At 57.2% G+C, this 26,415-nt stretch overlaps 1 protein-coding gene and 1 long non-coding RNA gene across 3 annotated transcripts; one reads left to right on the forward strand and one right to left on the reverse strand.

Moving 5' to 3' along the window:
- Positions 1–11,353: 11,353 nt before the first annotated feature.
- LOC138984339 (uncharacterized) lies at positions 11,354–24,493 on the reverse strand. The gene is made up of 4 exons (XR_011461581.1): positions 24,405–24,493; positions 23,340–23,464; positions 18,656–18,831; positions 11,354–11,817 (listed from the first exon to the last, which is right to left on the reverse strand). It is a non-coding gene; the product is annotated as an uncharacterized lncRNA (long non-coding RNA).
- Positions 18,224–22,645, forward strand: LBHD2 (LBH domain containing 2). 2 transcript variants are annotated; one of them, XM_070358027.1, is made up of 4 exons: positions 18,224–18,255; positions 19,706–19,795; positions 21,308–21,464; positions 22,512–22,645. In XM_070358027.1, the coding sequence occupies exons 2-4, from the start codon at positions 19,724–19,726 to the stop codon at positions 22,610–22,612; spliced, it is 330 nt and encodes a 109-aa protein (XP_070214128.1). In that variant the 5' UTR covers positions 18,224–18,255; positions 19,706–19,723; the 3' UTR covers positions 22,613–22,645. The 2 variants fall into 2 exon arrangements, with proteins under 2 accessions (XP_070214128.1, XP_070214126.1); XM_070358025.1 differs by lacking the exon at positions 18,224–18,255 and having other exon boundaries at positions 19,471–19,795.
- Positions 24,494–26,415: the final 1,922 nt, after the last annotated feature.

The following is a 26,415-nucleotide window of genomic DNA, read 5'->3' on the forward strand; positions in this document are numbered from 1 at the left end:
ATGCTTTTGAACTGTGATGTTGGAGAAGACTCTTGAGAGTCCCTTGGACAGCAAGGAGATCCAACCAGTCCATCCTAAAGGAAATCAGTCCTGAATATTCATTGGAAGGACTGCTGCTGAAGCTGAAACTCCAATACTTTGGCCACCTGATGCAAAGAACTGACTCATTGGAAAAGACCCCAATGCTGGGAGAGATTGAGAGCAGGAGGAGAAGGGGATGACAGAGGATGAGATGGTTGGATGGCATCACCGACTCAATGGACATGAGTTTGAGTAAGCTCCAGGAGTTGGTGATGGACAGGGAGGCCTGGCGTGCTGCAGTCCATGGGGCTGCAAAAGAGTTGGACACGACTGAGCGACTGAACTGAACTGATGTGGACTCATGGGCAGTGGTTAACAGGTTGGCCAGCTGATTAGAGACTTGGAAAGAATAAACTTTTCCTTGGAGATCTGGGGGAAAGGCACACAGATGGAACTGTCAGAAAGGGCACAAATCGAGAATGAATACACACCAAAGGACATCTGCCAGGGAGCAAGTTCTCAAGTGTCGAGTGAACAAGGCGATCTGTTTCTGAGGACGTCAGCCTCTCCCCTCCCCTGCCCCAGTGCTTGCTCATCAGGTACATGTACAAGTGACCAAGAGGGCAGAAATGGAGTCTATGCAGGGACTCGGCCGTATGAACTGCCCTCACCCTGGCTGACTTGGCTTCCATTATGGCTGAGTGCCCACTTTGTCACCAGTGGGGACCCACACTGAGTTCCTAATGTGGTACTATTTCCCAGAGGGACAAGCCTGGTGCCTGGTGGTCAGCTTGATGACATAGGACTCCTTTCATCATGGAAAGGGCAGCAAATTGCCCTTGGGAATTTCAGGTGAGGCCTTTCCAGTCACATTTCTTCTACCGGCAGCACCATTTGCGGACTGGGAGAATGCTTTATTTATCCATCACCATGGCAACCCAGGCAACATCGCCTCGGGCTGAAGGACTCGCTTTCTGATGAAGAGAGTGAGGCAGAGAGCTCCTGCCCAAGAAATTCCCTGGACTTACCCCATGCCCCATCCTCCAGAAGCAGCTGGCTTGGGAGAACGGTGGGACGGTCTGCAGAGGTTACTTACCATGCTGGGTGAGAGACAACACCCTGCAAGGTCTAAGTGCTGCTCTCCAGGGTGTGGGGTACGCCTTGACCCACCAGGCATTGCAGGGCGCCCTTCCCCCACAGCCCAAACGCCTGGCTCCAGGAATCCAGCAGTGGAGGTGGGAGTCGTCCCTCCCACAATTACACCAAAGAACACACTGGAGGAATTTTTGCTTTCCTTCCTGTGACCTTGGACTAGTGTCCAAGAAAGGAATGTCTCCATCAGGAAATGCATTCATGCTTCGGATGAATTAAAGCTGAGGCTGTCTCCTCCCCCAACCGGGTACTTCTGGTTCCTCATGCCACTGAACCAGCAGGCAGAGAAGGGCATATTGATTCCAGTCATCAGAGGGGATCTGATCTGAGCTACATGTTGGGGCCAGGTGGACTACGTGTGGCACCCTGGGATTTCACTGTGGCGCTCAATGCTTTTTACTGGGCAAAAGGAAGGGCGCTCCTTAAAGATAGGCTCGGAAAGCACTCAGGTCCCGAGGGAACAAAAGTTTGGGTCATCCCACCAAGGCTAAAAAATAAGCGCTGCTGGCCTTCCCTGCTGGATCAGTGGATAAGGATCCACCCGCCAATGCATGGGATTCGGGTTCGATCCCTGGTCCGGGAAAATTCCACATGCCACAGAGCAACTAAGCCCATGCCCCAAAACTACTGAGCCGGTGAGCTGCAGCTACTGAAGCCCGTACACTTAGAGCCCGTGCTCCACAGCTAGAGAAGCCACCGCGATGAGAAGCCCACGCACCGCAACTGGAGAGTAGCCCCACTCACTGCAACTAGAGAAAAGCCCTCGAAGCAACGAAACCCAATACAGCCAATAAATAAATAAAGCTGCAAAAAAAAAAAGTGCCACTGAAGGCCTGACCCAGGGCTCAGCGGCTGCAGAGCATGTCAGAAGCAGGCTCTGTCCCAGCAAGCACCCCCCGGGGAGGGGTGGGGGGTGGCTGTGTTCTTCCCAGCTGTCCGGTTCCACCCCCTGAGACCTTATTGGGGGGGGTGCCTCCAGCTTCAGGCCAGCCCCCTTCCTGGTTGTTATCACCCAAGGTGATCAGAGGCTGGTGCAGCCCGTGTGTCCTGAGTGTTGAGGACACGTGTCCCCCAGGGAACAGGGGTGGATGCTGAAGGCTGTGGGCTGGGTGCCCCTCCAGGGCCACTCTCCGCCCTTTTCTGCCTGCTCTGTGTTCCAGACGGGCCATACCCGTGGGAGGGGGAGCTCAGGAGAGGAAGACTGGGATCTTGTCCCCACCATCCCCCGTCCCATGGCTGCAGCCACAGCCTGCCCCGGGCCCCTCTTTGACACACCTGCCCCCAGGTTCCAGCCACTCCTCCCTCCACGGCCCCTCCCCACCTACCTGTCACCACCTTCGGAGCCGCCGTCCCTCCCCGAGTATCTGGGATCCTGCTCAGACCCCAGTAAATAAACCCACTTTTATGCTTTCCTGGATTCGCCCGCTTCCGTGGGCCTCTGCTGGGACTCTGATCAGTGCAGTCCTACGTACAGTAATACTCATGACCCGGTTACTTACAATTAAAAGAATGAAAACTAAAGTGTCCTTCAGTAGATAAATAGGTACATAATGGTACCTCCAAAGTATGAAATTCCATGGAGCCACCAAAAAAATGAAACAGGGACTTCCCTGGCAGTCCAGTGGTTGAGACTCCATGCTCCCAATGCCGGGGGCGAGGGTTCGATCCCTGTTGAGATGCCACACGCTGAAGATATGGCAAGAGCCAAGACTGTCACCAGAGCGTCCTCTCTGGTCCAGGGACAGATTACAGAGCAGCGCACAGAGGAGTCGAAAGAGAGCATCTCAGAGAGTGAGGGCTTGTGAGGACGTGCTCACGGTGATGAGACGGGGGTAGGGGGATTGCCTTGCAGATGGGGGCGACTCCTGCCACCAGGACACTGTCACTGAGATGCGAATGGAAAGGAAGCAGAAGCAGCCCCGTGAGGCTTCCCGGCTCAGAGCAGGAACCGAAGGCGGCCCAGGCGGCCCAGCAGAGAGGCAGGCAGGCCTGCATGTGCATGGCGGGTCTTGGCTGGTAGGCCCAGCGACTCCCGCTTCCCTGCCAGCCGCCACCTGGGTCCCTTGGCCACGGCGACCCCGCCAGGGGTTCCTGAGGTTTCCTGCTGCCTGGCTCACTAGGCCACAGCTCTTCCTGAAGGGTGTTTCTCTTCCTCTTTCTCAGCCTCCCAGCTGACGACGTGGAGGACTTTGAAGGTCAGGGGCATGAACAAGTCCTCTGCCAAGGGTGGACCCGAAAAAAGTGCCCCCTGGATGTGTGTGCAGGAAGCAATGGGGTGGGGAGTGGGGGCGCAGGGTGGGGCGGGGCAGCGACCCAGGCCTGGTTTGTGAGCCCCGCCCCACTGGTCCCCTCAGGCACAGCCTTGCAGGAAACGCCTGGAATGTTCTCTGCATCCAAAAGCACCCGTCCCCCCCAGCCATCCTCCGAAGCTGCCCACGCGGGATGCTCCACGGGCTGGGTGAGGGCACGAGACCCGGGCCAACTCTGGGAACCCAGCTCCCCGTCTGAAAGGGGGCTGGAGACCCTGACTCGCAGTCACGGGTGCAGCCTGCTGCCACACTGGGCACCTGATGGCAGCTCGCCCGGTCACACGACCAGGCCAGAGCTAACGACAGTGATGCTAGTGGAAGACGAGAGACGGAGGCGGCCCCCTCTCCCCCTGCTCCCACCACTGGGGCCAGGAGTCCCCCACCCGCCACTGGCTGCCACGCATATCTTTCCGAAGGTGGGCTCTGACCACAGCTCTCTCTTGCTTCCATGGCTCCCCACTCCCTCAAGGATAAGGGTGCCCTCTTGAGCCTTTAATCTAGGAGCTTCCCTGGTGGCTCAGTCGGTAGAGACTCCGCCTGCAATGCAAGAGACCTGGGCTCCATCCCTGGGTCAGGAAGATCCCCCTGGAGAATGAAATGGCAACCCACTCAGTATTCTTGCCTGGGAAATCCCATGGACAAAGGAGCCTGGTGGGCTAGAGTCCATGGGGTCGCACAGAGTCGGACACGTCTGAGCAACTCAACCACCCCCTCCCAGGGCCTACAGCACTGCCCTGCCAGAGGCTGGTGTGGAGGGCCGACCAGGAAGTCAGGGAGAAGGCGTGGGGCGGGGTGGGGTGAGGGTGGAGGGGCTTCGGGGGACTTCAAGGTGTCACAGCAAAGACTACAAGCACTCTACGCGCCTGATGCACAGCTCTTTACAGACTAACCTGCTAAGAACCCAATGAAGCAGGGGCAGGAGTCACCCCATTTTCCAGAGGTGCAAACTGAGGCTGGGTGAGGTGAAGTAACTGCTGGGACATGGCAGGGCCTGCTTCAGAGCCCAGACACCCTGGCCCACTGCTGTGCTGCCTTCCCTGCCTCCTTCTAGCCCAGGCTGGGGGTGAGGAACGCTAGCCCCAGTGCCATCTGCGTGCCAGCCCTTTCCACAGGGCCTCGCACTTATCTGCACACAGCATGTCCTCTTCCCCACTGCAGACAAGGAGATCTTGGCTCAGAGTGGGTGAGAGGCCTGTGTGGGGGCACACGGAGTGGATGGAGGGGCCAGGGCTCCGTCTAACCCCTGGGAACTTGCTACCAATGCATCCCAGACCTGAGGACCCAGAACCACCAGGCCAGGGGCCGCCACGCCATTCTGTTCCATGATCAAGCCTGGGGACTGCCAGGAGCTGTTTTCCTCCCAGGGCCTCTGCCCTGGGCCCTGGTGGGCACTCACCTCCCGCCTACCCCCCTCAGTCCCCCAGAGCTGAGTGAGAAGGAGAGGGGGGAGCCCCGGTGACCTCTGGGGGGACATCTAGTTTGGACACGGCCCAGCCAGTCCCCACTTCACTTGATTGAGTCCGAGGGATGATCACACCTGACAGCCAATCCCTCTTCCCTGCTGCACGTCCCCACCTCCCAAAGTTGTGAGCAGTAAGGGAGGTAATGGGTGGAGTGGGCACAAAGGACTCCTCCTAAACCACCTCTCCATCACCATTGTTGGTGTTGCTCAGTCACTCAGTCGTGTTCGACTCTTTGTGACCCCGTGGACCGCAGCACGCCAGGCTTCCCTGTCCATCACCATCTCCCAGAGCTTGCTCAAATTCATGTCCATCGAGTCGGAGATGCCATCCAACCATCCCATCCTGTGTCGTCCCCTTCTCCTCCTGCCCTCAATCTTTCCTAGCATCAGGGTCTTTTCTAATAAGTCAGCTCTTGCATCAGGTGGCCAAAGTATTGGAACTTCAGCTTCAGCATCAGTCCTTCCAATGAATACTCAGAACTGATTTCCTTTAGGATTGACTTGTTTTAGCTTCTTGCAGTTCCAGGGACTCTCAAAAGTCTTCTCCAACACCACAGTTCAAAAACATCAATTCTTCAGCATTCAGCCTTCTTTACAGTCCATCTCTCACATCCATGCAGCTTCCTCAGTTGGTAAAGAATCCACCTGCAATGCAGGAGACCCCGGTTCAGTTCCTGGGTTGGGAAGATCCGCTGGAGAAGGGATAGGCTACTCACTCCAGTATTCTTGGGCTTCCCTTGTTTCTCAGCTGGTAAAGAATCTGCCTGCAATATGGGAGATCTGGGTTCAATCCCTGGGTTTGGAAAATACCCTGGAGAAGGGAAAGGCTACCAGTTCAGTATTATGGCCTGGAGAATTCCATGGACTGTATCGTCCATGGGATCGTAAAAAGTCGGACACTTCTGAGGGACTTTCACACTTTCACATCCATACATGACTACTGCAAAAACCATAGCTTTGACTAGACAGACCTTTGTCGGTAAAGTAATGTCTCTGCTTTTTAGTACGCTGTCTAGGTTTGTCATAGCTTTTCTTCCAAGGAGCAAGTGTCTTTTAATTTCATGGCTGCAATCACCATCTGCAGAGATTTTGGAGCTCAAGAAAATAAAGTATATCACTGTTTCCATTGTTTACCCATCTATTTGCCATGAAGTGATGGGACCAGGTGCCATGATCTTTGTTTTCTGAATGTTGAGTTTTAAGCCAACTTTTTCACTCTCCTCTTTCACCTTCATCAAGAGGCTCCTTAGCTCCTCGCTGCTTTCTGCCATTAGGGTGGTGTCGGCCGTATTACCTTTAAAATCGCTATTTTTACGGTGGAACTAACACCCGCACCCCCCACCTTCCGCGGCTGCTAGCAGAGCTCAGGGATAATCTCCCTACAGCAGCCTTCAGGACCCAGAGCCGGGCCCCCTGCTGACTCCCCTGAGTCTGGGGGTCTCAGCTCAGGGGACTTGCTGCCTGGTCACCCCTCCCAGCAGTTCTTCCAGCCTTCCCCCACCCTCCCGCCCAACTTGGGAAGGGCCAGGAGCGCGGGGTCCTGGGGCGCAGGATTAGGGGGCCTCTGCTCCCACTGGCGAGGTGCGCCCGGAGCAGCGGATGTCACCCTGGTTCTCGGTGAAGGAACGCAGGAGGAAACGGTGGCCCCGAGGCTGAAGGACCAGCGGGAGGTGGGCGTGGCGTTGGGAGCGGGGAGACTGGTGTCCGGGCCCGGGCTTGCAGCTCCGCCAGGCCTCCGGGCCTTGAACCCTGCTCCGCCCTACCGGCAGGCAGGGCTGGGTCCCAGAAAGGAGTCCGGCCCACGCCTGCTCTCCACGGGCGCCCACCTCGGTTTTGCTCAGGACTTGCTCCAGCAGTCAGTGCTTTGCCCCCAGGCGAGTAGCCGGGGCAGTCACTCCGGGGCTTTTTTTTTTATTTTAAATTTTCTGTCCGCGCACCTTGTGGGCTCTTAGCCCCCTATCAGGGATTGAATTCACATCCCCTGCAGCGGAAGCGGAGAGTCTTAACCACTGGCCTGCCAGGGACATCTCACTGTAGTCGCTTTTAGAGTCCAGCTCTGGAGAACCAGTAAACAGAGGAGAGGGAGACGGGAGTGGGCAGTTTCCACAAGGTCAAGGACTTTACGTCCATCCTGTTAGCCGCAGTGACTGGTCACCCCTGGGGCAGGGATGGTGGGGGGAAGCGGGGGGACTCCAGGGTTCCCCTTGGAAGGCAGGAGGGGCTGGGAAGACTCAAGTCCCAGCTTGGGTTCTGTGCTGGGAGCCCTGGGGCAAGCCATTTCCCGCTCTGGTCTCTGGTCGCGGTGTCTAAGCCCCTCGATTCCAGGCTGCTGTGATATCTGGAGGACCCACCGGACTGGCTGGCCCCGACCAGCCTGTGGCCCGACAGTGTTAAATGGATGTGTGGGGAGAGGTGTGCCGCCTTGCCCGCTCGAGCCCCGCACCCCAGGACAGCAGCCTAGCCCAGGGGTTTGCAGCAAGTCTCACGTGCCCACTCAAAGCAGAGCCCCGCCTCGCAGCTCTGTGACCCCGGGCAGGTTCCTCAGCCTCTCTGCGCCTGGTCTTTTCATGTGTAGGATGAGGTCATAAGATACCATCTCACAGGGTTTCCGAGATTACATGAGCTTGGCAAAGCACCAAACCGTGCCTTGTACACAGGAAGAGCCAAGCAGGCTCAGCTAGAATATCGCTGGACTTGCAGAACATTTCAATGCTGTACAAACATGTACATGCATAAAAGGGCACAGATTTTAAACTTTCTGTTTATTACACAAAGGGGCTCAGGACCGCAGGAGAGGCATGTTCGATCCCTGAGTCAGGAAGATCCCCTGGAGGAGGAATGGCAACCCACTCTTGCCTGAAGAATCCCATGAACAGAGGAGCCAGGCAGGCTACAATCCGTGGGGTCACAGAGTCAGACTGAGCTTAGGAACTAAGCACACACCAGGCTCAGGACAGTCACTGCTCATAGACCAGGGCGGCCGGGCTTCCCAGGCGGCACTAGCGGAACCCGCCTGGCGATGCAGGAGATATAAGAGACGCAGGTTGGACCCCTGGGTCGGGAAGATCCCCTGGAGGAGGGCATGGCAACCCATGCCAGTCCTCCTCCCTGGAAAAATCCCAAAGGAACCTGGTGGGCTACACAGAGTCGGACACACCTGAGCCAGGTGGAACACGCTCACCTGAAGAGCAATCTGCCCCCCGGACCTGTGAAGCAGAAACTGCGGCTGAGCTGGGGTGGCCACGTGGGGCAAGACCTGGAGCCTCCGGGGTGCAGGCCTGCTGCGTGCTGCCCTCTGTTCCTGGCCGTGGGCGAGCCCTTGGGAGGCTCTAGAGACTAAAACCCAGGACCAGGAGCCCTGCCCAACCCCATCCTCGCCCTGCGGACAGCGTGAAGAATTGTGGTGAGGCAGAAAGAGGGGCAGGCGCTAACACCGTCCCTTCTGCAGGCGGAGCACCGTGGCCGGGATGACCGGGTGGCCCCTGCGGCGGTGGCCTCGGTCAGCACCGCGGTGGCCCGGGCTCTGGACCCCCCGCAGCGTCCCTTCGCCCCCTGGCCCGCGCGGTGCCTTCCCCTTCTCGCGTGGCCTCTCTCGCTCCCATACCCGCTCCACCCCCTCCACGCCCCCCACCTCCCCGTCGCAGGTCACCTGTCCTCCGGGCGCGGCGGGTGGAGCCATACCCCAATCGCCCCCTCTCCTCCTGAGCGGAGCTCCCTGCGCGGGTCGGGGGTGGGGGGCGGGGGCGAGCAAGCACCCCAGGGCTCTGAAATAGGGAGCCAGCCCTTCCTCGGCCAGAGGGCGGGGTGTCAGGGCGCCGGGCCCTGGATCCCGTGCGGCTCCGCCTTGGGTTCCCAGGCGACCCGCGCTCCCCGAGCCTCTGTCTTTCCGGACGGGCCAGGGCTGCGGCGCTAAGAGAGGAAGGAAGGTCAGCCCGACCCCCGCTCTGGCTCCCGCAACCGGAATCCCCGCCCCGTGGAGGGAAACGGGGGCCGGGACCCGCAGACAGACAGGGAGACAGACTCCGGGCCGCCCACGTCCAAGCCGAGAGCGCGTGTCCGGCGGCGCTGGGCGCTTTCTCCGCCGCCCGCCCCCACCGTCGGAGGCGGGCCAGGCCCCCAAGCCCACAAGCTGCCTGTCCCGAGTCTGGGCTCGCGGGTGCGAGCAGCCGGGGCCGCGCAGGGAGCCGGCTAGGAGCCCGCGCTCGAGAGAAGGCCCGCGGCCCCGAGGACCGCCCCGCCCGCACCCCAGAGCCTCGGGGCCGTCGGCCTGCTCGGCGGACGCGTGACTCAGGACCCCAAGATGCCCGGACCCCGCTCAGGCTCGGGGCAGCCGCAGTGCAGGTCAAGGAGGGCAGCTCGGGTCTGGGGGCAGGCCCGGGTCCCCCCCACCCATCCCCACTGCAGCTTCACTGGGAGGACAGGTTCCCCCAGCCCCCACTTGTCCTGGTGCGGCTCTCAGCCTGGGGGGACACGTCACAGGCCTCGAGGGGTGCTGTGATGGGACTGATGGCCACGTCGGCAGCTCCTGGGGACCTTGAGCCGCAGGGAAGGGCGCCGGTGCCTCCAGGGGCTGCCTCTATTGGTGTGATTCCCTTATTACTGCATTTAAAAGGCTGAAATCGGATTGTTTACGTTAAAGAGAAACGTCCAGAAACATTGTGCGGTCAGCCAGTCTAATTTAGGGGCTGGGGATTCAGTGTTGGAGCTAGACAGTTGGAAATCCCTCCTCAGGGCCCTTCCCTCCAGCTCCGGCCAGGAGCTGTCTCTTGCCTCTTTGTCAACCCATCCCCAGGGCCGGTCCACTCCTCCCTTGGGGTCATTACTTAGGACCCTCCGCCCAGCAGCCCACCAAGGGCAGAGGCAGTGCGTCCCAGCCCTGCCTCTCACAGAGGATCAGCACCTGAGGACAAAGTATAGGAACGAGGTGAGAGTGAAGTGTTCATCACTCCGTGGTATCTGACTCTTTGATCCCAGGGACTGTAGCCCGCCAGGCTTTTCCAGGCAAGAATACTGGAGTGGGTAGCCACTGCCCTACACCCAGGGGATCTTCCCAACCCTGGTATCGAACTTGGGTCTCCTGCATTGCAGGCAGATTCTTCAGTCTGAACCACCAGGGAAGCCCTGGACCATGGTGCTCACTTTAAATTAACACCGGAATTTCCCTTTGCTCTTGTTTTGTGGTCTGGGGTGTTTTACACGAGAATTGACACAAGAGGGCGCCAAGAGCAAACCTCCCTGTCCCAGAGCCAGGCCTCCACCCACTCTGAGTGCCCCCAGCGGCGCGGTGCCATCACCTCCATTCAAGCTTTGGAGGGTGCGTGTAGGGGAGGGGACCGGTAGGAGAACTGCAGCCTCGCTGAGGCCAGGGAGCCTCAGGGATGGTTGGTCCTTACTCTTCATTTGGCACAACACTCTCTTACTGCATTGGCAGGAACACCACAGCCCAGAGCAGGCAGGGCCTCCCAAGGGCACACAGCGAAGGCAGGGCGCCACCGGGACACACAGCTCCCTCCTCCAGATCTGTCTGTCCCTAGTGGAGAAGGGCCCACGGTGGAGGGCAGCAGGGAGGGGGAGAAGCAGAATTGGAGGCTGGAGGCAAAGACCGGCCCCAAAGATGGCCGCTGTGGGCTCAGCTCTGGGCCTCCAGGTCTGTCTTTAAAGAGGCTCCCTGTCCCCATTCCGCTATTCCTCCACCAGGGCTTGGAGCCTCAGTGGCCCTGAGCACCTCCCGAGAGCCCTCTTAGGAGCCCTTGTCGGCTAACACCTTGGGTGAGAGGCAGCACCTTGGGTGACAGCTGACACCCTCGTTAACAAGGAGGGAGAGAAAATCCCGCCCAGGTGGAAAGGAAGTGACATGGCCTTTTGGGGGATGGGGTGGTGGTGGGGGCATGCCAGCAGGCACTCTCCTGACACAGGGTGCCAGGGTGTTGCGATGGTGTAGTTGCAGCCAGAGCCTGCCCCAGCATTGCTGCATGACCCTAGAACAGCATCCCACCATCCTTGAGGTTCAAGTTCTGTCCAGTGAGGAGGTGGATGTGTGTATGGGGGTCCCGTCTCAGCACATAGCTGACTGGAAGACCTGCCTGCCTAAAACCCTCCCAGAGCTCCCCGCTGTCATCAGGGACCAGTCCCTTGGCTGCTCCTCCCAGCATCGCATCGTATCTGCCGACCGCTTTTCGCACCTCACCTCTTTTCTCACCCACATCATCAGGCGGCCCCTGCTGCAGCCCCCTTGCCCAGATCAGGCCTCTGCTGATCCTGCCCTGACGCTGTCTCCCTGGGCCTTCTCTTTGGAAACTTGTGCAAAGAGCTATGGCGGCCACCCCATGGCCAGAGGGGGACACACCAAGATTCGGACACAATATACATTTTTACACTGATCATTCTCTGTCTGACCTGGTCCATTTAAAAAAAAATTTTTATTTTATTGAAGTATAGTTGACTTACAATGTTGTGTTAATTTCTTCTGTACAGCAAAGTGACCCAGATATCCAGATGAATATATATATATATAGCATGGTAGGGTGGCGGAGAAGGCGATGGCACTCCACTCAAGTACTCTTGCCTGGAAAATCCCATGGACAGAGGAGCCTGGTAGGCAGCAGTCCATGGGGTCGCGAAGAGTCGGACACAACTGAGTGACTTTACTTTCACTTTTCACTTTTATGTATTGGAGTAGGAAATGGCAACCCACTCCAGTGTTCTTGCCTGGAGAATCCCAGAGACTGGGGAGCCTGGTGGGCTGCCGTCTCTGGGGTCGCACAGAGTCGGACACGACTGAAGTGACTTAGCAGCAGCAGGGTGGCTCAGACGGTAAAGCGTCTGCCTGCAATGCAGGAGACCCAGGTTCGATCCCTGAGTCGGGAAGATCCCCTGGGAAAGGAAATGGCATATATATATATTTTCACCATGGTCTGTCACAGAGCACTGACTGTAGTTCCCTGCGCTACATAGTATGGCCCTGTTTCTCCATCCCAGATGTAATAGTTGCCTCCGCTACTCCAAGTTCCCAGTCCCTCCCTCCCCACCCCCACAAACACAAGGCTGTTCTCTGTATCTGTGAGTGTAGTTTTGTTTCACACCTCTGTTGATTTGTGTCGTATTTTAGATTCCACAAGTAGGTCGTATCATATGACGTCCCCTTCCCTGCCTGACTTACTTCACTTATCATATAACCTCTAGGTCTGTCCATGTTGCTGCAAGTTACATTATTTCATTAGTTTTGATGGCTGAGTAGTGCCCCACAGTGTATATATATATGTTCTTCCAAGGTGCTGCTCGTGGTAAAGAAACTGCCTGTCAATGCAGGAGATGTAAGAGACACGAGTTTGATCCCTGAGAGGGGAAGAGCCCCTGGAGGAGGGCTTGGTCAACCCACTCCAGTACTCTTGCCTGGAGAATCCCATGACAGAGGAGCCTGGTGGGCTACACTCCGCAGGGTTGCAGAGTTGGACACGACTGAAGCAACTTGGCACGTGCACACGTGTGTGTGTGTGTGTGTGTGCGTCTTCTTTATCCATTCCTCTGTTGATGGACATTTAGGTTCTTTCTATGTCTTGGCTATTGTAACATTTCCCTTTTTTTAACCATCAGACTGAATTCATCAGACTGAATATAGATGGGATCTGTTTCATCTTGATGATTCCAGAATCCCACACTAGCACTGAGTAATAAGTGTTTAATATTTATGTTTAATATTAACAGTTATTAATAAATAAATGCTTAGTTTATGAATGCATGGACAGAAGACGAGTGGATGGGTGAAGGGTGGAGATGGGTGGTGGAAAAAGAGAAGTGAGAAAGATTTACTCGTATTTATGTGTATGGATAACACAAATATAATCTAAGGATGATAGATGAATGCGTGGCAGAGTGATAGATGGGTAAGTCACTCAGTGGATAGATGGCTGGTGGGGGATGAATGAGCGGATGGGGAGGTGAACTAACGGATGGATGACGGAGGCAGAAAGTGTGTATGGGTGGGAGGCTGGTGTACAGATAATGGTTGGCTGGGTGCTGGAAGCATGGTAGATCCTGGTGCTGATGCTCAGAAGATGGTGGATGGTGGATGCATCTATAATGGTACTTAAGTGATGATGAGTGGATAGATTGATAGATGGAGGGCGCATGAACTTGGACACTAAATTGGGACTGATTTATACTGAAATAATCCATAGATAGTGCATTATAGGCAATAAGTGGTGAGTGGTGGATGCTTGTTCAATAACTGAATCATGGAATTATGGATGGATGGAGGATAAATAGGGGATGCTGGTCAAGGATCTAAGCCACAGAGAATGGATGGCTAGATGGTATTAATAGATACATGTGAATGGATACATGATTGATGGATGGACCGTGAATGGTGGAGAAGTAAATGGTGGCTGAATGGTGCATGGATGGCAAATAAATCGATGGTTGCTGGGTCAGCAGATAATGGGTTGTGTGCTGTGGACATGTAGATGGAAGGTGGATAGTGGATAGAGAGATGTCAGTTAGGTGGTGAATGAATGATGGCTAAATGACAGATACATCTTGGAATATAGATGCATGAAAGGTGAATGGTGGATGGGAAGATGGTGGAGAGATTTCAGATGGATGGTAGGTGGTCAGCAGCATATTATAAATCAATGGTTTAATGTATAGAGGGAAGAAGATTGGTAGATGGCAAATGGATGGTGAATGGATGATAAATGAAGATGGTATTGAGTGAGTAGTGAATAATGAATGGGGGATGATGTGCAGATAATTACTGGATGGTTTGTAATGGTGGATGGGTCTCAGTGCTGTCTCTCTGCTCTGTCCCCAGCATCTAAATTAATGCTTGGTGTACAGAGGGCACTCGATGAATTCTTCTAGAATGGATGAATACGGATAGATGGTAGATGATACATGAATGGGTTTTGAATGAATAATGAATTATGGCTGGATGATGTATGGATGGATAGATAGAGGATATTGTGAGATGGGCAATGAATGGATAGATGGGTGGTGAACAGAGATAAGAAGTGGGTGGATGGTAGATGGTGGCTCATAGACATATGAATGGGTTAGGGATGGGGCGTGACTGGTGACTGAATTGTGGATAGATGAACTGTGACTCAGTAACAAAGAATCCGCCTGCCAATGCCAGAGTTTGATCCCTGGGTCGGGACAATCCCCTGGAGAAGGAAATGGCAACCCACTCCAGAATTCTAGTCTGGGAAATCCCATGGAGAGAGGGGCCTAGCAGGCTATAGTTCATAGGTTCGAAAAAAGTCAGACAAGATTAGTGAGCAAACAACAACAAACTGTGACTGACCGGCCGGGGACTAATGGGTGAGTGGTGAATCAATTCAGGCAAATGGACAGCAGCCGTAGGTTAGTGACTGACAACCAGATACGTGGCGAACGAGTAAACCACCCGTAGATGGATAGACAGCTGTTAAACACTGATGGAAAGCTGTTAGGTAGTCAGTGATGGTGGATAGATGGATGGTGAATTATTTAGGACTGAAGGGTATTTTCCTGGTGTACTGACGCTTGTAAGTGGTGGGTGTGGTGGTGAATGGATGGATGCATTTTGTTGTTGCTGACTCTGATCCCATGGACTGCAGCACGCCAGGCTCCCCTGTCCTTCACCATCTCCTGGAGCTTGCTCAAACTCATGTCCATTGAGTCAGTGATGCCATCCAACCATCTCATCCTCTGTCATCCCCTTCTCCTGCCTTCAATCTTTGCCAGCATCAGGGTCTTTTCACCCGAGTCAGTTCTTCCCATCAGGTGGCCAAAGTATTGGAGATTCAGCTTTAGCATCAGTCCTTCCAGTGAATATTCAGGACTTATTTCCTTTAGGATTGACTTGTTTGATCTCCTTGGTGTCCAAGGGACTCCCAAGAGTCTTCTCCAACACTACAGTTCAAAAGTATCAATTCTTCAGCACTCAGCTTTTTTTATGGTCCAGCTCTCATATACATACATGACTACTGGAAAAAAACATAGCTTTGACTATATAGACCTTTGTCAGCAAGGTAATGCCTCTGTTTTTTAATACGCTGTCTATATGGCAACCCACTCCAGTGTTCTTGCCTGGAGAATCCCAGGGACAGGGGAGCCTGGTGGGCTGCTGTCTATGGGGTCGCACAGAGTCAGACATAACTGACGCAACTTAGCAGCAGCAGCAGGTTCGTCATAGCTTCTCTTCCAAGGAGCAAGCGCCTTTTAATTTCACAGCTGCAGTTACCATCTGCAGTGATTGTGGAGCCCAAGAAAGTAAAGTCTATCACTGTTTCCATTGTTTCCCCATCTATTTGCCATGAAGTGATGGGACTGGATCCATGATCTTGGTTTTTTGAATGTTGAGTTTTAAACCAGCTTTTTCACTCTCTTTCACCTTCATCAAGAGACTCTTTAGTTTCTCTTTGCCATAACAGTGGTGTCATCTGCATATATGAGGTTATTGATATTTCTCCTGGCAATCTTGATTCCAGCTTGTGCTTCATCCAGCCCAGCATTTCACTTGATGTACTCGGCATATAAGTTAATTAACCAGGGTGACAATATACAGCCTTGATGTACTCCTTTCACAATTTTGAACCAGTCTGAACTAAAATGGACTGGAATGGGCAAATTTAATTCAGATGACCATTATATCTACTACCGTGAGCAGGAATCCCTTAGAAGAAATGGAGTAGCTCTCATAGTCAACAAAAGAGTCTGAAATGCGGTACTTGAGTGAAGTCTCAAAAAATGACAGAATGATCTTGTTTCATTTCCAAGGCAAACCATTCAATACAAGTCTATGTACCAACCACAAATGCCAAAGAAGCTGAAGTTGAATGGTTCTATGAAGACCTATCGGAGAAGGCAATGGCACCCCACTCCAGTACTCTTGCCTGGAAAATCCCATGGACGGAGGAGCCTGATAGGCTGCAGTCTATGGGGTCGCTAAGAGTCGGACACGACTGAGCGACTTCACTTTCACTTTTCACTTTCATGCATTGGAGGTGGAAATGGCAACCCACTCCAGTGTTCTTGCCTGGAGAATCCCATGGACGGAGGAGCCTGGTGGGCTGCTGTCTATGGGGTCACACAGAGTCGGACAGGACTGAAGCGACTTAGCAGCAGAAGCATGAAGATCTATAAGACCTTCTAGAACTAACACCAAAAAAAGATGTCCTTTTCATCATAGAGGACTGGAATGCAAAAGTAGGAAGTCAAGAGATACCTGGAGTAACAGGCAAGTTTGGTCTTGGAGTACAAAATGAAGCAGGGCAAAGGCTAACAGAGTTTTGCCAAGAGAATGCACTAGTCATAACAAACACCTTCTTCCAACAGCACAAGAGAAGACTCTACACATGGACATCACCAGATGGTCAACACCGAAATCAGATTGATTATGTTCTTTGGAGCTGAACATGGAGAAGCTCTATACAGTCAGCAAAAACAAGACCAGGAGCTGACTGTGGCCCAGATCATGAACTCCTTATTGCAAAATTCAGACTTAAATTGAAGAAAGTAGGGAAAACCGCTAGGTCATTCAGATATGACCTAAATCAAATCCCTTACAGTGAAAGTGACAAATAGATTCAAGGGATTAGATCTGATAGACAGAGTGCCTGAAGAACTATGGATGGAGGTTCATAACATTATACAGGAGGCAGTGATCAAAACTATTCCCAAGGAAAAGAAATGCAAAAAGGCAAAATGGTTGTCTCAGAAGGCCTTGCAAATAGCTGAGAAAAGAAGAGAAGTGAAAGGCAAAGGAGAAAAGGAAAGATATACCCATTTGAATGGAGAATTCCAAAGAATAACAAGGAGAGATAAGAAAGCCTTCCTAAGTGAACAATGCAAAGAAATAGAGGAAAACAACAGAATGGGAAAAACTAGAGATCTCTTCAAGAAAATTAGAGATACCAAGGGAACATTTCATGCAAAGATGGGTACAATAAAGAACAGAAACGGTATGGACTTAACAGAAGCAGCAGATATTAAGAAGAGGTGGCAACAATACACAGAAGTACTGTACAAAAAAGATGTTCATGACCCAGATAACCACGATGGTGTGATCACTCACTTAGAGCCAGACATCCTGGAGTGTGAAGTTAAGTGGGCCTTAGGAAGAATCGCTACAAACAAAGCTAGTGAAGTGATGGAATTCCAGTTGAGCTATTTCAAATCCTAAAAGATGATGCTGTGAAAGTACTGCACTCAATATGCCAGCAAATGTGGAAAACTCAGCAGTGGCCGCAGGACTGGAAAAGATCAGTTTTCGTTCCAATCCCAAAGAAAGTCAATGCCAAAGAATGTTCAAACTACAGCACAAACCCACTCATCTCACATGCTAGCAAAGTAATGGTCAAAATTCTCCAACCTAAACGGTACATGAACTGAGAACTTCCAGATGTTCAAGCTGGATTTAGAAAAGGCAGAGGAACTAGAGATCAAATTGCCAACATCTGTTGGATCATAGAAAAAGCAAGAGAATTCCAGAAAAGTATCCAATTCTGCTTCACTGACTATGCTAAAGCCTTTGATTGTGTGGATCACAACAAACTGTGGATGGATGCATGGTGGATGGAACTTGCATGGTGGAAGTCAGGTGGTGGGTTGTATGGGACAGTTGTTGGTTTATTGGTGGTGGGGGACGCATGGCAGATGGCTGAGGCTGGCTGGTGGTTGGATGATGATTGGATGGTAGAAGAGACATGAATAGATGGGCATAGTAGATGACAGTGCCTGGGTAGCGGATGCTGAATGGTGGATTGTGGGTGTGGGCTGGGTGTTGGATGTTGGGTAGATGATGGTGGATGTGAAGTGCGGATGGTGGAAGGCTGGGTGGACCAACAGGCATGCATCCCGGCCTCAGGAGTCAGGTCTACACGTCAGGCTGAATGAGACTGTCCCTTTGGGGGCCTGGAATCAGGGATGAAGAGAGGACTGGTGTGGTGACGCTCTCCCTGCACACACACACTGGCCCTCACACTCGAGTGTGGTCCTTGTCCTCTACACTCCTCCTTCCAACTGGAGGGTGTCCTTGCTCTGATATATCTAGTCACCCTGAATTCCACCCCCCCCCCGAATTCCGGAACCTCAAACTTGAGGCTGTGTGCCTCGAGTGACCAGGATCAGGTTCTGGGCGGCTGCGGTTTTGGCAAGGGGGTAGATGGCGCGGGGTGCTACCTGGGAGCTGGACCTGGGAGCGCGAGTGTGGGCGAGGGAGCGCCTGTGGGCGGAGAGCGCGCTGGAGGAAGGCGGGGACCCAGCCAGGGCGGGCAGACCCGGCGAGCGGTGGAGCAGACAGTGCCGGCCCCGCGCAAGCACCCGCTGGCGGTGAGTGTGAGCGAGACGCGGGGCGCGCCCCCTCCCCACCCTCGTCCGGCCAGCGCCCCACGGTTCGCGGCGTCTGGGAGAGCAGGAAGGGGCGAGGAGTGGGTTTGAGTCGGCGCTCCCTGGAGAAGGGGAGGTGTGGGGACCACAGCCAGCCCTTGGCTGCCGGACGCCGGGCTTTGGGCTGGAGCAGCGTCTCTATGGGCTGGCCCGCCACACCTGGCTGCCGCTGCAGGTGTGGGTGGCCGAGCCTTCGCTGCGGGGATGCCCCACTGGCAGGGGCCCCTGGTGCCAGGCTGCGGGGAGGCAGCCCTCCGGCATCTGCCCGCCGCCCGTCGCCCCCTTGGCTCCACCGCCTGTCTCCATCAGCCGCCCTCTCTCATGTGTCTCCATCACCTCTCACCTCTTTCTGTCGTCTCTCTCAATCTCGCCCTCTAGTTCTGTCATCCCTCCGTCCTCTCTGTGGCCTGCGCGGTTCTTTCTGCGTCTCCCTCTGGTCTTTCTCGCATCTGGATCTCTGAGTCCACTCTCCTGGGATTGGTCCTGGCTGCCTTGGGCTCCAGTTGAGCTTCTGGGATCCTGGGGTGGAATCCCAGGAAGGGGTGACCTGGAGCCTAGGGGCTGGGGGAGGGCTCTCACGTGCTCTGGGACTGGGTGGAGGCTCGGGTGGGTATGTTGGCTGCCCACTGCCCTGGAGGCCCCATGCTGCACGTGGCCCACCCCCCACTCCCCAGAATCCCTGGGTCCCAGCGGGACCTGAGCTGACCCAAGCTGGGTTTTGGTCAAAGGAACTCATTTCCTGGAATAGCTGCCCCCCACCTCTTGCTGGGTGTGCACAGCACCCCTCCCCCACAACCAGCAGGGCATCGGGAGCCTTGCAGCTGGCTGGCCAGCGCCCTCCCTCTGCCCGGTGCCCTCCCAGCACTCCTGCCCCTTGTCGGAGGCCTCCTGCTGCCTCCCAGCCGGCGCCCAAGTTAGCTGCCTGCCCGCCAGATCTAGCCCAGCCTGGTGCAGGTGGAACGTCTTAGTCTGGTGCCCAGCAGTCCTGGCAGGGCCCCTCTTCCCAGCGCCCTCGCTGTGTGGTTTCTGGCCAGGCTCCCTGGCGCTTGGGCCTGGCCTGAGGGGAAGTGGCCACAGGCAGGCAGAGGGTCAGTCTCCCTTCAGCTGTGGGTGTTGAAGGCGGGGCGTCGGGTGTGTGTGTGGGGCGTCTGTTCTCGGGGAGGAGTGGACCCTCCTGCTGCAGCCTAGGGCCCCCGACCTGGGGCCTGTCCAGCGCCTCCCTGATGGTGGCTTGGGCGGGCAGCCACAGTGGTGGAGGCCCAGCCTGGGCAGTGGCTGTGGGCCTGGGGTGGGGTGGGTGTGGGCTGGGGCAGTCTGGGGCTTCCAGGAGTGGATGGGGCGCTACATCCGGGCCCTAACACGCACCCTGCTTCTGCTCCTTGTTTCCATGCAGCCGGACGGCAGCTGCAGCATGAGTGGCCCCCGGCCCGCTGCCGCGCCCAAGCTGGGCCCAGACAAGGAGGCTGGAGGCCCGGCAGCAGAGGTACGTGTGTGGCTGGGGACCTGCCATCTGCCGCGCTCAAGCCCTGGCCTGTGACAGCACGTGCCTCAGTTTACCCATCTGGGTGGGGGAGGTGGTTGCCCCTCCGCAGGAATCTGATGCACACAGTCATTGAAGGCCCAGCTCTCCTGACTCAGGGAGCACCCCAGCCAGCCCTGGGGAGCCCAGGGCCTGCGCCAAGGTCAGTCTGCTCTCTGCTGAGTGAGGCCATGCCAGGGTCTCCTGCTCTCGCCTCAGCTTCTCCAGAAGGTGTTGAAGGAGCTAACATGGGAGGTTCTTGCCCAAGAGGCCCAGGCCTGCCGCTCTGAGTCTGGAGTTGGGCTCTTCTCCTTGTTGGGGCCAGCAGGCCACTGAGGGGGCACAGCCCAGAGCTGCACGAGGGCCTGTCTGGAGCCTGGGGTTGCCCTCCTGGCAGGGGGTGGGGGGCGGATGGAGAGGGTGGACACCAAACTGCACTGGCAGATCTTCCCGTACCATCTGGGCAGAGGAGCGGCCCTGGGTGGGGCCCGGCAGGGCTTCCGGGAGGAGGGCAAGAAGGAGACTGGCGGGGTTGGTGGAAAGAGGGTTCCGGGGTGGGGGCAGGGAGGAGCCCCTGGATGGGCAAGGCCAGCAGTGGAGCCCAGGAGATCCAGTCACTGGGCCATAGTGGGGTCGCTGGTCTTGTCCCTCTGATCCCACAGAAGTCCCAGCCTAGCGACACACTTCAGGATCTCTGCGGTACTTTGTTCAAAGGCTGACCAGACAGTATACTGAAACACGAGTTCAGACTGTTCTACTGGGCAGGGGGCGGGGAGGTGCGAGGGCCATTTAGCAAAGTCCTGCCAGCCGTATGCCCGCTCTTCCCCACCTCGACATGCCTTTGGGGAAGGCAGAGTGCACAAGCAGCCGGCCTTTTGGGTAAGAGGTTGGGGACCAGACCAACCGACTGGAGCAAAGGCACGGAGGTGGGTTGGCGCAGGAGAGTCAGGGCTGCAGGTCTGCGTGCAGCACGGGGTGCCTCGGGGCCTCTACCTTGGAAGGCCTTGAATGGGAGGCGGAGATGCTGAGGGCTGGCTCCAGGAGGGCTTGGGGAGGCAGCCCCCGCATGCTCTTGTGGGCACTGAACAATGAGCCCAGAGAAGTTGCTCAGGTTGCCATGGCAACAGCTTCCCAGCTCCCCTGAGCTGGGAGGAGGCCAAGGGCCCGTAAGAGAGACCCCAGGAAGGGGCCCGGCGGGATGTGGGAGGCTGCCTGCCGGGGAGGCACAAACGCCCTGAGCTTGCTCACTGTGTGACCTTGGCCTTTCACACAACAGGCCCTTCTGTGAAACAGGCCTGAGGGCCGAGCCCAGGTGGAATCTGTGTGGCTCTGGCGCTGAGCACCCCAGCTCCAGGGGTGGGAGGGGGAAGGCGGCGACCCTCTGGGGGATCCCGTGGACAATGCAGGACAGGCGTGGCAGGCCGTGGGGAGCTCAGGCCTACTGTTGCTTTGACCCCCTGTCCATCCCCCTTGCAGGCTATGGTGGGTGCCCGGGAGAAGGGCCCTCGGCTGGGCCAGCGGCTACCCTCGATCGTGGTGGAGCCCAGCGAGCTGGGTGTGGTGGAGAGTGGGGAGCTGCGTTGGCCTCCAGAGGGCTCCCAGAGGGGGTCTGCCCAGACCCAGGCTGCTGCTGGTGAGTGAGGGGCGGCCCGTAGGGGTCCCGAGAGAGGTCCGACGCCCGGTCCTCCACCCCTCCAGCCAGCCTGCACCCCGCCCATCCACCCGCCCCGTGAGCTTCTGCCGCCTGGGCACTGCCTGCCTGGCCTTCCTGCCGCCCTCCCCACCATCTGCACAGGCGTCTCCCTCGTCCAGGTGTGGCCCCAGGCCTGGCACACAGGTGCACCCTTGCTCTCACCTCTCAACACCCGGTCCTGGCCCCTCTCCCCTTCCTCTCACGATTCATCACCTTGGGACAAGTGTGCATTGCCCACTAGGGCCTGGAAGGGGTTAGGGTGTGGGTGCAAGGCGGGGTGGGTGGGGGTGCAGGAGCTGCTGGCAGGCTTCTGTCCTGGTGTGGGTGCCCTGGTTAAAGGCCAAGGGGCTGCCGGGGCCAGGGAGGTTTCTGGGAGGAGGATGTGTGGGCAGGAGAGGGATCAGCCAGGAGTCAGTCTGCCGCGTAGGAGAAACAGCCGGCCGGGCCCCCGGGGAGGATGCTCGAGGGGTGAGCCGTGCCCTGGGCAGCTTTGTCCCCTGAGCCCCGAAGGGTCAGTCCCGGGGGATTCGGCCTCAGATGGGGCTGCTCCTCCCTGCCTGCCCTCTTCTCCTCCGCCATCGGCCCCTGGCCCAGCCCTGCAGCCCTCATGGTCCGCCGCTCCCCGAGCTTGGGCCCAGAAGAGCTTGTCTGCACCTCAACCGCCACCTCTCCCAAAAGTCCCCTCAACCTCCAGCGGGTCTGCCCAGGGCCTGCCCCTTGGGTAACCACTGAGACCTGGGCTCTGGGGCGGACCCCGGGTCTCCACCCAGTCGGCTACCCCCAAACTGGTAGCTGTGCCGGGGGTCAAGGTTCTCCTGCTCCCGGAGCCTGGTCGTGCCCTCCCCCTGCACTGGGAGCCGCGCACCCAGTGACCCCCCTGCCCCCTCAGCGGCGGGGAGCTTGTGGCCTGCCCACCCTCACACCTCTCCTGGCAAACCTGTCAGAAATGCGCGCCCCGCCGACATGGAGGCCTGCGTGTTTCCTCAGCCCCCTCACCGCGTCCACCGGGAGCACCAGGGGAGGCTCCAGCTGACACCGACGGCGAGTGTGCCAACTCCACGGGCCAGGCCCCCTGCGCCCAGCCGTAGGACAAGGACCGGCTGGATCCTGCCGTCGCCAGGCTCTGACAGCTGAGAGGGGGCCTCCGCCCTGGAGGGGCTGGGCTGATGCTTCAAGAGGCCTGGGCCTGCCCGGGCACCCAGTGGGCACAGCCAACCACCACCCCTCCTGCCTCACCAGGTCCACTGGCACCGCCCCCCCCCAGCCCCCTCCTGGCCACGGCCCAGGGTTTGGGTCACACCCCTCCTGCTTCTCTGGAGGGAAGCACAAATAAAGGCTCTTCCTGGTGGTCAGTGGCACACTGGGTGGGGATTCCAGGGGCTGAGGACAGTTTGGGTCCTGCCAGTGGCCTTCCAGGCGAGGGTCTCTGCTCAGAGCCCAGGTTGCCAGACCAGAGTGACTGGGTGTCCCACACTGGACGTGGGCGTGGCTGGTGCGGCTGTCGTGTCCGCTCCTCTGGCGCCCTGCCGAGACCCTCTGCCCCGCTTCAGCTGAGGCTGAGACCAGCATCCTCCAGGTGGCCTCCCCACCTCTACCTAGGGCCTCCAGTCCTGGCTGGCCCCTGAGGGCAGGACTCCTCCTGTCATCCCTTACCCACTCTGGGTGCAGTAGGTCACAGGAATGGTACATGGGTGGGGTGCCCTGTCCCAGGTTGAATCTTGCATAGTCCCATTGTACAGATGAGGAAACTGAGGTGCCCGAGGCTAGTGCTGGCCTCAACTAGCGCAGGACTCCTGAAGTTGGGAAGCCACCTACCCAGCCAGCCAGACAGTCCATGTGGGAGACTGGGTAGCACCTCTTCCTGAGCCACGTGAGGGGCCTGTCCCTCCAAGGGGTCCCGCGACATGGCTTCTTGGCTCTGCTGACTGGTCAGGGTGGACCTGGGGTGTGGAAACCTGATCACTGCCTGGGCTCACTGTCCAGGTGTGCCACCCTCTCTCCCATCACCCCAACCTAGCCCCCTGCCCTTGGCCAGCCTGACCCAGGCCTGAGGAAGCTCAGGGCCTGGCAGGGGGAGCCCTGAGTAAATGTTAGCTCAGTAAATCCACAGGCCCAGTGGGTGGTGCAAGGTCAGGGTCAGCATGGAGGAGGCAGAGGGAGACACAGGCACCTCTGTTCTCTCCCGGAGGCCTTGCTAACCTCCAGGATGAATAAAGCACTTTCCAACCCGCCTGCCTTCTAAAAATAGCCCACCCCCACCCCCTCCCAAATGCAGGAGAGGTGGGAGGCGGAGGTGCAGAAGTTTGCCTGGCAGCCCGCTTTAATTTTAAACCTGTGGCCAGTATACAGGCCCAGGCTGGCTCCTCTTGGGGTGGGGGGTTGAGGGGGTTGGGCTGTCCTTCAAGGTCCCTCCCGTCCTCCTCCGGCCCTTCCTGTCGCCTCCACAAGGGGGCAGGTGGCAGACATTTCACAGAAAGCCTTGCCAGGACTTGCGGACATGGGGGATTTGGGTCCAGGGCTCGAGCAAGCCGAGAGTCATTCCCAGGCGGGGGTTTCCGGGTGTGGAATGTGTGTGTGTGTGGCGGGGAATGGTGCTGAGATTTCATCCTCGCCCCTCCCGGGCAGGGTGTCACAGCGACTTTCCCGAGGTCCCGCGGCTGATAAAGAGCCGGGCTGAGGCGGAATTCCCGGTGCGCCTGGGACCTAAGCGCCAGCATGCCCGCAATGCCACCCTCGAGCTCACCACCGATCAGGGCAGATCTGGGGAAGAGACGCCGCCTCAACTGGGGGTCCCGGGACCCCGTCGTGCCCCGGGAGCAGGGGAACGGGGGAGTCAGGCCCAGGGAGGAAGCCCGGTGGGGCGGGGCAGAGGAGCCTTACCCTGTGGGCCTGCCCTGTAGCGACCAGAGCGGGCTGAGTCCAAGCGCATGGCGACTGACCCGCGAGAAGCCGTGATAGGTGCAGGGGGCGGTGCTAGGCGTATGCCCCGCCCACCGGAAGCCCCGCCCCGTCTCCACGGTCCCGCCCACTGTCAGGCCGGGCCAGGGACACCTAAGCAACGCAGCGTCCGGCTTCGGCTCGAGAGATCCAGGCTCGGAGACAGACACTGTCCCTCGCGCAGGCCCACAGCCGGTGAGGGGCAGAGACCGGAGCCTCGGTGTCCTGTTCCCGGGCAGAGCTCTGTCCTGGGCCCCGCAGCAGTGAAGCTGGAATTCGGGCACTTCGGGCCTCTATATTCAACTTCACTTTGACTTTTCACTTTCATGCATTGGAGAAGGAAATGGCAACCCACTCCAGTGTTCTTGCCTGGAAAATCCCAGGGACGGGGAAGCCTGGTGGGCTGCCATCTGTGGGGTCGCACAGAGTCGGACACGACTGAAGCGACTTAGCAGCAGCAGCAGCAGCAGCAGCATTCAGCGTGCGCTAGCCTGGCTCCTCCCCAGGAGCCTCTAGGGCGCGGGCTAGGCCTCCGGTGGTGTGGTCCTTGTCCCTCCCCTTCCAGTTTTGGGCACCAGGTGGCTCTGCCGAGGTAAACCTACTGGATCCCAACAGCAACCTCGTTTTATGGAGAAATAACCTGAGGCTGGGTGCTTCCCTGGTAGCTCAGCTGGTGAATCCGCCTGCAATGCAGGAGACCCCAGTTCGAGTCCTGGGTGGGGAAGATCCCCTGGAGAACGGATAGGCCACCCACTCCAATATTCTTGGGCTTTCCTGGTGGCCCAGTCGGTAAAGAATCCGCCTGCCATGGGGGAGACCTGGGTTCGTCCCTGTGTTGGGAAGATCCCCTGGAAGAAGGCATGGCAACTGACTCCAGTATTCTTGCCTGGAGAATCCCCATGGACAGAGGAGTCTGGTGGGCTACAGTCCATGGGGTCGGTCGCAAAAGAGTCAGAAAGGACTTAGCAACTGAACAGCAACGACGACCTGAGGCTGACTCAGGATTACCTCTCTGAAGGTGGTGCAGTCCAGCACAAGGCAGCAGGACTTGTTCTCATCATTGGGTCCCCAGCTGTGTGCCCCTTTCCATCTGCCCCCTCAGCCCAGCCTTCTCCTGACCCAGACCAGACCAGCCCTGCGCCCAAGGCTCCTCTGAGACAAGGCTGGGACTTTGCTGAAGGGATTTTACTGAGAAAGTTGGGGAAAACCACCTAGAAATAGGACAAAAGAAACATCCCAGCCTTGTGCTGAAAAGTGGGCACAGGTTTGGGCAGGGGTGGGGTGCAGCTGGGAGCTGTCTGGGAGAAACCACCCCCCCCCATCCTGGGCTCTGAAGTGGAGATGACCCACAACGGGAGGTCCCAGCACCCAGATGAGCCTCATTGAGCTGGAGAACAGGAGGGGCGGACTGAGGACCTTCCAGTGCCCACACGTGGCCCCATGGGAAGACCCAGGCCTCACAGGCAGAGACCTGGACTTGTCTGCCATGTAGCAGGTTCCTGTGCCTTTCTGAGCTGGTGACCCAGTGCAACAGGGGTGGGGACCAGCTACCCCACAAAGTCCCTCTTTGTGGGAGGTCTCCTCGGGACCCCTCCTTCTGTCAAGAGTTGTCCTTGGCCCTCTGATCTGTTAGCCTCTGACCGTTGGAGAGACGCATGGGACAGGAAGCCAGCAGGCAGGCCAGCCTGAGCTGGGGGATGGCTCACCCAAGTAGCCGGTGCCTTACAGGCTTGAGCTGGGACTCTGATGGCCTTACCGCACAGAGGGGAACCCAGGGATCTAGGATCTAATGACTCAAGAGGAAACTAGAGGGCTTCCTGGAGGAGGTGCTGGCAGCTCCAGGAACAGCATGGTCTGTCTGCAGATGACAGCAAGGTCCTGCAGCATCTTGGGTGCCTTCCAGTCTGCTGTGGGCTGGATTTTGTCCTCCAAACTTCCTTCTGTTGAAGTCTTA

The sequence above is a fragment of the Bos mutus genome, chromosome 21 (assembly GCF_027580195.1).
Source record: "Bos mutus isolate GX-2022 chromosome 21, NWIPB_WYAK_1.1, whole genome shotgun sequence".
NCBI classification, from domain to species: domain Eukaryota; kingdom Metazoa; phylum Chordata; class Mammalia; order Artiodactyla; family Bovidae; genus Bos; species Bos mutus.